The following is a 10,788-nucleotide window of genomic DNA, read 5'->3' as shown; positions in this document are numbered from 1 at the left end:
TATAAAAAGTATTTAGAAATCGTTAAGTCCATCGATCTGTAAAAGTATAGCTTTGGACATATTTTATAATCTGCGACGAGAACTTTTTCGTTGGGTTTGAATTTTTGAAGCATTATATTTTTCCTGTTTAATAATCAGAGCAGCCTCCAGCTTCAATTTCGTTAGTGCATCTGTAAGGATGTGTATCTCCTCGTTTTCCTACTCTTCGCATATTTTTACGTGGCGATGCCTTTGGAAATGGTTTTATATCTACAGATGTTTAGATAATTGTATTGTTCGGAATCATCGGGTACCAATGATTAATAGAATTCTTCAAAGAAGATGAGTTGTTTTGTTTAGATAAATACTTCCGTCCGAGCGGTCTTTCTTCTTCCTTGTAAAATGCACGGGTTGCTCCTCCATAGTCCGGTTGCTAAATGATCTTTTCAGAAGCATTTTTTCGTTTTCTCACATATCGCTTAAGTGTCATTACATTCAAGTTGAACATTTTTGCAGTCGTTCTGAGCGGATCTCCGGACTATTCGTGATTTTTACATGACGAATGTTTACGATATGAAGAATTGTTCACTTTATTATTTACGACATAACGGATTCCAAGCTCTTCAGTTCCTAATAAAAGGATTAAGTGTCACTGAAATTATGTGGATCAAGTGTACCTGTCGTAGTAAGTTTTACTGAAAATTAATTTTGTAAAATATATACAAGTTTTATTGCAAAATGTATATAGTATCAATGAATACACATGTTTAGCTAATTTTTTGTTTGAAAAGCAATTAAAAAATTTCAAGACAGTTCTCCGTAGCCAAAAAGTTGGACTTCACTAAAAAAAGAAGTATAGAGAATTATTCCGTTGCAAATCTTATTATATTATATTTTCCTTGCAATGTAAAAATTTATTACATTTTTGTTTTGCAATTTTGTTACTTGAATGAAATGTACAACTTTATTTTTTTCAGCATAAAAAAAACATTGTATTTACTGAGAAACAATGAATGGATCAAGTGTCCCAAGGGATCAAGTCTACCTGGTCTCCCCTACTCGTGGAAAACATCCACAACCTGCAAAGCACAGCAACTCTACCAGCTGCTGTATGCCATGTTGGTACATAAACAACCCGCCTGCTTCAATCACATTTTTTACGTCAAACGTATAGCGAGATTCAATTTAAAACAAAACCACTCTGCCGAACAACTATTTATTCGGGCTTTCGGAGAAAAACCATATGAAAGCAAACACTAATAGCTATCGAATAAATAGCAAACCAATGAATCTATTTTACTCGTATGAAACCATTTTATTAGGAAAATTAACAACAACGTTGAAGTCACGTAAGCGATCATTCCTTAATGACATCCACGGCGTGATCCACGGTTTGTAGGGGAGAGGGGGGGGGGGGGGGGGGTATTAATTGTGTAATAGGTTGTAACAAAAGAGTGAAGGGGCGGGAGGGGAGGAACTTAGGTGGTTCTTGCATCCATCGAAAAAAAATATTTCGGCACCAACGTTTCAAAAGGCAAGGCAAATGATGAGCGTCCAATATAGCTCTAGGTATCGCAAGCCCCTACCTAGTACCTCCACATGGCCGTACCCGGTAATGCTCTATTGAGTAGCCAAGCTAGGAGGTGCGATACTGGGTAGTTCCCAGCTGCCTGATCTCAAAATCGCGGTTTTGAAAACTATACGAGTGTTAATACTGCACATGGATACCAGAAGAAAAAATTAAATTAATTATTAGAAGCACTTATGGAAACTAAAAGGACGCAACTCTATTGTATTCGAAGGACTGCTGGTGAGATTGTTCTATTTTTGCCCATATATATCACATTTCATAAATAAACTAGAATCGGGAAAAGGGAGGGACCATAAGAGCTCTTGTTTGAATCGGTGTTCCTAGCGAGAGTGAAACAGTCAACTTTCCAGGGTTAATCTTGGCTCGATTAACAACACATCGTGGATAATGAGTAGGCTCTTCTCCCCACCTACTGGAGTCATTCTGCATTAAGGCGGTATAATCAACGATTGACTCAGACGACAGCCCTTGGAAGGAGATTCTCTAAATTCCTGGTACGTGTAAGTGATGTTGCTTATCGATCAATTCCTTTTGGCCCTTCATACAAGAGTTGGGAAGCGTAACCAATCGTTCAATATGTACAACTCTTTTTGACATGATAGGCTCATTGCTATGAACGGATCCCAACAAACATTTTATTTGAACAGTAGATTATTCAACCATTATATAGCCAAAGCTAAGAAATCAAGCGTTTGATAAGCAATTATACAGCATAAATGTTTGTTGGGATGTTCTGCTAAGGTATAGGTGCATATGGGTCATTCCACGGGAAATTTACCATCAAATTTTTTTTTCTCTTCGGAATATTTTTTTACGTTCTTTGTTCAAAAAAAATCGACACGTATTTTTCTATTTCGATGTTACTGTTGGTATTCGTAAGATATGATTTTTTAAAGTATTGTAATCCGAAAAAATTACTATTTTTGAAATGCTAATTGTAAACATAGTTTGTAATATCAAAAAATGACTTTCTACCAGATGTGTTCACTATTCCACAAGCTTTCAAAATTGGTATACCATACTTCCTCTCGATTGTGTTTCAATAGTTAAATAGTGCATTTTTATAAACAATTGAAATTTTTTCAAAGTTGGAACTTTTTGACGTAGGACTACGTCTTTGTTTACAATACTGGGACTGGGTAGCACTTTGTGAAAACGAAAATAGAAATGTTACGTTTGAATGAAAGATTTCAAATGCTAATAACTACTAAACCACTGAACGAAACTGAACAATTTATAAGTCGTTGGATAGATAAAATGACCAGCAATTTTATGGAGGGGGTAAGAGACCAATTTTAAGGAGGGCGTAAGAGGGGGGGTTCTCATACAAATGAAAGATAAATGTCCTCAAAACTCGAGAACTAATCAAGCAAATGGAACCAGATTTGGCATGTGGAGGTTTCAGAAAGTAGGATTTTTTCTATGGTGTTGTGAGACCCTTTCCCTTTCTAAGAGGAGGGGCTCCCATACAAATGAAATACAAATCTTCTCATATCTCTAGAACTAAGCAAGCGAATGGAACTAAATTTGGCATATGGTGGTTTCAGAAGGCAAGAATTTTTTCTATGGTAAATTGAGACCCATCGCCTCTTTAAGAGGGGGGCTCCCATAAAAATAATATACAAATTTCCTCATAACTCGAGAACTAATCAAGCAAATGGAACCAAATTTGGCATGTGGGGGTTTGAGAAGGCAGAAATTTTTTTCTGGTGAATTATGACCCCTCCCTCTTTTAAGGGATTTTGGAGTCTTGCATGTATTTTACGATGGCTAGACCTCTCACCCCTGTGATAGGGGGATAAGGACTCTCATACAAATAAAACAGAAATTTATGCATATGAGTCATATTTTCTGCTATGTAACAAGCGGTAAGCTGTGAAAGTAAACTAGTAAAATCTTCTCAGAGCAAAAGACAGTGAATCGACGTCGCTAACTTACGTGCCTATTGCCATTCATGTCAAAAGAGAATAACATTCGACTGGCACGTCATATTTGCGATGAACGTGCTTTGACCTTAATGTTATTTGTAACCGATGGCCCTTTTAAAGGCCACTAGCGAGTTAAAGTAAGATTATTGAAAAGTTTTAAACTACGCATAATCATATTCAATACAATAATCTGTGGGCTGGTCATTCATTACCATTTTAACCTCTATGATGCACACAAGTGATTTTTAAAAGAAATCTATATGTCTCATTGGTTACAGGCCTTGTACTTATGAACCCCCGTCCACGTATTTTCGAAGCGACCATTGCATTCAATAAAGAATTGAATATGAAAATTTCGCTCTTCTCTTTTAAAAACTCAATTAAACAATGGCACTAACGGATTCTTATGAACATACATACGCCAGAAATGCAGTTTACATTAGTCCTTGATCTAATGATCTGATATAGTCCTACGTCACCCTTTCGTACAAACCTTAGGGCTGTATACCTAGTAGTTTTTTCTCGATTTTTTTTATTTTAACCCTCTAACGGGTAAGACCGTCTGTTGAAGCTTCAGAACCACATTCGAAATTTTTTTGGAATTGGCAATATGAGAAATATGTTCAGAACAGATTTCCTGACATGTTGATACTAATATCACAACATTCTGACCAAGCGTTCAAAAGTTATCATCTTTCAAAAACAAGAATTCCGAAAAATTTCGAAAAAAATTATGGTGCGAAAATCCCCTATTTTACGTTTCAAGAAAAAGGACATCTAGAACAAAACGTTCAATCTCAAACTTTTCCTACGAGTAATTTCCATGCTTTTTTTTTCAATTTTGTGAGATATTTGAACTGAAAAAATATTTGGGTAGAGCGTTACGCATAAAAAACTAAAAAGAGAAATTGGACCATTTCATACCTAGCGGTCCTCCAGACAAATATTTTCCCATGAAAATCAACACTCGAGCTTGTTTTGAGTGTACTTTCATGATAAAGTAATCATTTGCTCGATCGCATCGTTTTTACGATGTTGCCCGTTAGAGGGTTAAAATATTTCTTGAACTTTCTCGAAGAAGTATGCAAAATGGAAATGCAAATGGAAATGGAGAAATAAAAACTTTAGAAGTTATGAATTTTTATATCGAAGCGCGCACAGTAATGCAAACGAGCGCGCGCGCTTCAACGACACATTACACTTAATAGCATCAAAGGCGGCCACGTTATGAAGCTGCCCGTGGGAACATCGATTGAGCATAACCGCTCGCTTCACATTAACACACGCGCTGAGACATAAAAACTCATAACTTCCAGAGTTTTCATTTCTCCATCAGGTCATCTGACCCTCTGAAACCGAATGACCTGCGTGGGTTTATCCCATTTAGCAACGTGGTGGAGCAGGTGTGCGAGCACCTTGAAGCGACAGAAATGAAAGACCATATGGGGAATCCCCTCTTCATTAAGGAGATGGTAAGCAAGCTTCCAGATGCTGAGAAGCGTCAATGGGTGGAGTACAGAAGGGGAAAGAAAAGAGTAACTTTGCGTACGTTGACGAATTTCCTGTCACGGATTGCGGAAGACGCCTGTGAGGCTGGCGTAGATATAGATTTTGTTCTATCGGCAAGGGAAGTAGGTGGTTCATCCGGAAGGCCACCTAATGAGAAAGGGGAGCTTTACAACCATTTCGAAGGGGAAATGTCAGGAGTCGCAATTACTAAGTTTGAAGCCGTGCCGATTATGCAATCGGACCGATCACCGTCTGCGCCAAATGCGGTGCATTTTAAGGAATTGCCGTATGAAAAGCGAGCAGCAATCGTCATCAAGTACAACTTATGTAAGCTGTGCCTAAACGAGCATGGAGGACAGTGCAGGTTTAAGTTCCACTGCAATGTTGATAACTGTGAAGAGGCACACAACCTACTGCTTCATACCATCGATGATTCTTCAAATCGGATAGTCGGTCTTAGTGCACACATTCGTACTAAAACCTGTCATGTTTCGTATCATTCCAGTGGAATTGCATTGCAAAGGAAAGAGATTAACGGTGTTGGCTTTTCTGGATGAAGATTCGTAGATTACGTTGCGTTGATTGAAGATAAGTTGGCGGATCTACTCGGAGTCAGTTTCACATGACTTTGTAGTAGCTGCTCTGGTCGCCCGTAGTGCTGATGAAGTTTGTGAATTACGCGAGGAACAGATTTCGGTAGAAGTTGCCCACGAACGAGATCCAATGCGTTCCCCTTAAGGCATTGCTGCCGGCGCGACAGAGTGTCAATGTGACTGAACCCACTGGCCTCTATTGATGACATATAGGCCGCGTATAACAAGGGTCAATCTTCTGGTCTACCAGAGAAGACAGGAAGCTGTTTTTTGATACCTTGTTTCGCTGCTAGTTGAGCCTTTGTCGGTCCGGATCGGTGTTGAATCGGCTTACCTGATTCACTACGCCTTTTGCGAAGCATTCGAGGAGCGTTCATCTTGCGACGTTTCATCACTATTGCTTTTCTCCTCAAACGAGCTCTCACCGCAGTCGTCACTATCTGCAAACTTTGCAATGTGCGTCTTCTTCCGCAACTTTTCTGCTACCGGGTTAGTTACTTCCGGATAACGCAGCGGATTGTTTCTATTCAACGGCATCCAACTTGACGGCCCTTCAAGTGGATATGCAATCGAAATAGCTCTCAATTTGCTTCCTGTCTTAACCTTTTCAAGCTGCTGGTCGATGACGAACACTTTTCCCTGGAAGGCATTTTCCAACTCCTGTAGGCTTTTTAGATGGTCTTGCTTCGCCTTCAGTTGTTGCTCCAATTCGCGAATTTTTTCTTCCAGTTCTAGCTCACGCAGTCCTGCCTCCCACTGTAACTCCCTTCTGCGCATTTCTCGTTCTTCCATCCACTTCTTCTTCTTAAGAGCAGCCCGAAACTCCATTCCTTTTGCCGGATCATTTTTTCGCTCCCCATTCTTGTTCCAACCGAAAGAATTGGTCGACTAACGGACGATCTAATGCTGGATACATCCGACTGTTCCGGATTTGGCTCGACAGAAATGTCGGCAGAAACGTCCTCCACCATTTTAATGTCTTGTGTGAGGTTCACGTTTCGGTGACGTTTTTCTACTAGATTTTCCAATGTTTTTTCTTGCACTCCACTTTTTCTTTCGCGATCGCAGCCTTGTTTGTTTCAAGCTTGGTAAACAACTTGGTCCGAATTTGAAGGTTTGAAGAACCTTTCCCACGCCGCGTCTCGAAGGGACTCGGGAGTGCCCCCAAGATGCGCACGAAACACATCACTCGATCCAATGTAGCTGTAAGTCACGTAAGTTTTTCCGGAAAACCGGGTTCGTCCATTATCTGCCATAAATGGTGGCGATCGCCTGTATCGTATGCTGCTTTGAAATCAGTAAAGATGTGATGCGTGGGCAAACTGTTCTACCGACATTGCTAAAAATTGGTAAATTGGACATTGCTAAAAAGAGTAAAAAAATGCATTGGTAAAAATTTGACCCGTAGTTGCTCGAGCCCCCATGCAGCCCGCCTGACAGTTCGCTACGAAACCCTGAGCTATCGGTGACATCCGGGATAACAGGATCACCAGCGAGCGTTAAGCCGCGTTTGTAATTTAATCTGTCTGTGATACAGATAAGAGAAATCAATTCATATTTTTAAATATTTTTTTTTATTCGAAAGTAAGCTATTTAAGTTACTCATACTTATCACCCTTCGATTTCACTCGAATATTTTTTCTCTACCAATACAAAAAAAAACGCTCACTCAATATTTCCTCTTAGCATACAACACTCGCTTTGGGTCCGCACCGAGTGGTCGCGTGGTCTCGAACAGTACCTCCGGTGGATTGTCACCCGTCGCCGACGGGAAGAATCGTTCGACGGGTTGCACCGCATAGAAGAAGTAGGTCTCCAGCGTCATCAACTCCCGGTACAGTAGCTCGGGTCGACTTTCCACTATCCGGGCGCATTCTTCCAGCACAATGCGAAAGTTGTTCGGCAGCCCAGGGGCAATCCGCTCGTCGTACGTTTCCCCCGAGTTAGCTTCTCCACCGCCGTAAAACCGCACCCAGTAGTCGTAGTTCGGGGTTAGCAGATGGACACTTTTGCCCCGACCACTAGCGATTGCTTCGGCAGTTTGATTCGGTGCGACTCCCATCGATTGCTGCGAGAAGAGTTCGCTAGAGGATTCGGCAGCAACGGTACTCTCTTCCGGATCGTTAATAGTTGATGACTCTTGGTCCTGGCGACGGGACGCGATTATCATATCGGTCAGCTGTCTTTCGGTTTCGTTGCGTATCAGAATTCTATCGATTATGGCTTCATGGGTGTTGTCTTCGGTTTGTGTAGGTCGGGCCAGTGTTTTCGGAGGATTCCATTCTGCTTCCGAGCAATATTCTGCGCGTTTGAATGGATCTTGCCGTTCCTGGTTGGACAGAAAATCGGTCACGGTACATGATTTCACATAGTGGAATAGTTTTACCGTGGGTGGAGCTTTTTTGGTGACTAGTCGTACTTGGTGATTGAACAGGAGCAAATATTTTAAATCGGCGGAGTCAACGAAAGCAGATATAATACGGCTAGTGTGATCTTGCCGCATATAATCTGGAACGTGAACTTTTCCGTCTTTGTTATGAGCTAGAAGAAACTGCTCCAAGTAAGACTTGTATGGAGTCAAGCTGGGCTCAAACTCGATGTTCGACCGACTATTACGGGACAAACCTTGCCGATGGTGAGTATCTACGATGTTGCTTACTGTCTCTTTCAGTTTAGACATGTGTTTTTTGTCGAATGAACAGGATATTAGCGGTAGGGTTTCATCTGCATGTTTTCTGCGTGTCATGTAATCTATAAACAAATCAACATTCGGTCGACTGCCCTCATCTCTCGTTACTAGACGGTTGATGGAATGATTAACTTGACTGAGGATTACTTTTCGCATTTCCAGATAGCGAATCCATTCAGTAAACACAAACACGGATGTGTCGAACAGCCCCAAGCCGGCCATTTTTCGATTCAATTTAGAAGCCGATTTCGACATTTTTAATTCGGTGCAATCGTTTACACCGAACAAAAGTTTCAGTATAAAAATTATAAAGGCCATGCAGCGTCCTTCAAAATTTGGAAACTTAAAACCTCCATCAAATCTGATTTGTGGAGGAAACACAGCCATCAGCCGTTCAAGATAAATTGATAAATCCATTGGCAGGCAAAGTTCTTCCAAATATCGTTTACAAAGCTTTAGCAAATTTGGTGCAACAGGTTCAACATGCAAGAAATTTGTCAAGCTACCCACTGCCAATCGCAATTCTTCATGTGAGATGGTCGTGTTTTTGAGCGTGGGTAATACTTCACTGTAACAACTAGGATCCAGTTTTTCAGGAAGATACTGCAGAAGATTTGACTGCGAAAAATGATCCTCCCTATAGAACCGAGCCAAATCCGCCATTTGAAGGTCGCTCTTACTTACGTTCAACGCCAAACACAGAATCGCTGCCAACAACGAACCTTTTAAATTTTCTGGATCTTGTCCATCAAATGTTTGTACTGTTACGCCACTAGTGTTTGATTTACTTTTGCGAACTCCTCTTTGAAGCTGATGACAGGACAACTGTTCTTCAACATCTCTCTCATGCCGATTAATGTGTCCAGTACTCATTTTCAACTTACGCTTCATGATCACTCTAGCTGAACGAGAATACTGTATCTTTCGAGCGGTCGTTCTTTCGCTGCTCTCGGCCGTTCGGCTTGAATTCAGTGACTGAATCGAAAGCTCATGTAAAGAAGCGTTTACATCCGAACGCTGGCTTGTACGGTAGGATTCATACTCAGCATTCAACAGTTGCCGTTGATCGGCTCTAGCCTTTCGAATTGAAGACAGCCGACTTACCACCGACGACGATCCCGCCCCTTCCGATTGTACTTCGCTATTGGTTGGAGTTTTTTTACTACGCGTCTTGCGTCGAACTCTTTTTCGGTCGTAGATTATTTCCGCATCACTATGAATAAAAAACACGCATTAGAGTTTAATATAAAAATAAGAGATAGAACAAAATCACATCTTTCGGTGAAACACATGTAATCTTGGTCGTTCCGGTTTATCCTTGCTGAAAAAAGCAACCTCTATGCGACGTAGGTAGGTAGTCCAAAGTTGCAGTACCGTAAGTTTGAAATCTTCTCCGGCACCTAAAGCCACGAGACGTTCTGCATAGCCAAGCAGGACGTAGTTAGCCTGCTCCCAGCTGGTTATGCGTTTTATTTCTGCGATATTCAAGATAAGGATATTTATCTGAATTAAGTTTGTTTTGAAACTCAACACTACAGTCGTACTTACTTTTATCCTTCTTCAATTTAATAGTTGCTGCTCCCTGCGAGGGCAGGTTGTCCATACATTCGTCAATCAATTCCTGTCCATGTTGTTGCGACTTAGTGCCACATTCCATGCAGTAATGAAAGCCGGCATCGACCGTAAATTCGGTATGGTCGCAGACCTCGCACTTTTCGAACATTTGCTGACCGGAAATCTGCTGAAGCCTTGAGCCCGTTGAACCAAGAACCAACAACAACAAATAACCGAACCAGGACAGGACTCTCAATTTCAACGATTTCAACTCAAAAAGTCAACCAAATTAAAGCCCTACAAAGGTCATCTTCGAAATGTCAAAACTCATCCCCATCACAAACATCGCAAATTGTCGACCAACATTCTTGAAAAGGGCGGATAAGCCAACGGTCAAAAAGAACGAGTGAGAGTTCATTTTCCTATAAGGTTTTGCACGGGCGAGCATAACCTCACTTCTTTGACGTCTATCAGTGGTTTGTTTACATGGACTTAGAACATGGGTTAAAATTTTGAAACTGAATATCGCTTAAAGGTCTTAACGGCAGTCAGAAAAGCACAAAAACTGCCATTCCGAGTAGTTTGGAAGGCGAAACTGCTGGATAATACGCTTTTAAAACGTTTGACTCCAATTTACGCATATCGCGTTCGCCTAACAAATAGTAAACAAACCACGAGTGGATGTCAAATGGGTGAATTGCGTTCATTCCGGTTCATTCGTGACGTCACCTTGCAAAACCTTATAGGCGAATTCGAGCAAAACTAAAAGCAACCGTTCGCTACCAGGTTGTGATTATTGGAACTACAAAAAAAGTGCAATTCCCAAAATTCTTGCTGGCACCTATATGGAACTCGACTTTAAATGTAATATTTTATTGAATTATCAACAGTGGGAATGATGAAAATGGATAATAAAGGTAAGAAAAAGCATTACCTTTCATTTGA

The 10,788-nt window shown here is 40.8% G+C and overlaps 1 protein-coding gene across 1 annotated transcript; it reads right to left on the bottom strand.

The window, feature by feature from the left end:
• Positions 1-7,218: 7,218 nt before the first annotated feature.
• Positions 7,219-10,031, bottom strand: LOC128742530 (TATA box-binding protein-associated factor RNA polymerase I subunit B). Its single transcript, XM_053838929.1, has 3 exons — positions 9,838-10,031; positions 9,563-9,764; positions 7,219-9,502 (listed from the first exon to the last, which is right to left on the bottom strand). The coding sequence occupies exons 1-3, from the start codon at positions 10,010-10,012 to the stop codon at positions 7,270-7,272; spliced, it is 2,610 nt and encodes an 869-aa protein (XP_053694904.1). The 5' UTR covers positions 10,013-10,031; the 3' UTR covers positions 7,219-7,269.
• Between the last annotated feature and the right edge of the window lie 757 nt (positions 10,032-10,788).

Source organism: Sabethes cyaneus, chromosome 1 (genome assembly GCF_943734655.1).
Source record: "Sabethes cyaneus chromosome 1, idSabCyanKW18_F2, whole genome shotgun sequence".
In the NCBI taxonomy this organism is placed as follows: domain Eukaryota; kingdom Metazoa; phylum Arthropoda; class Insecta; order Diptera; family Culicidae; genus Sabethes; species Sabethes cyaneus.
This window is presented reverse-complemented; position numbering and strand designations above follow the sequence as displayed.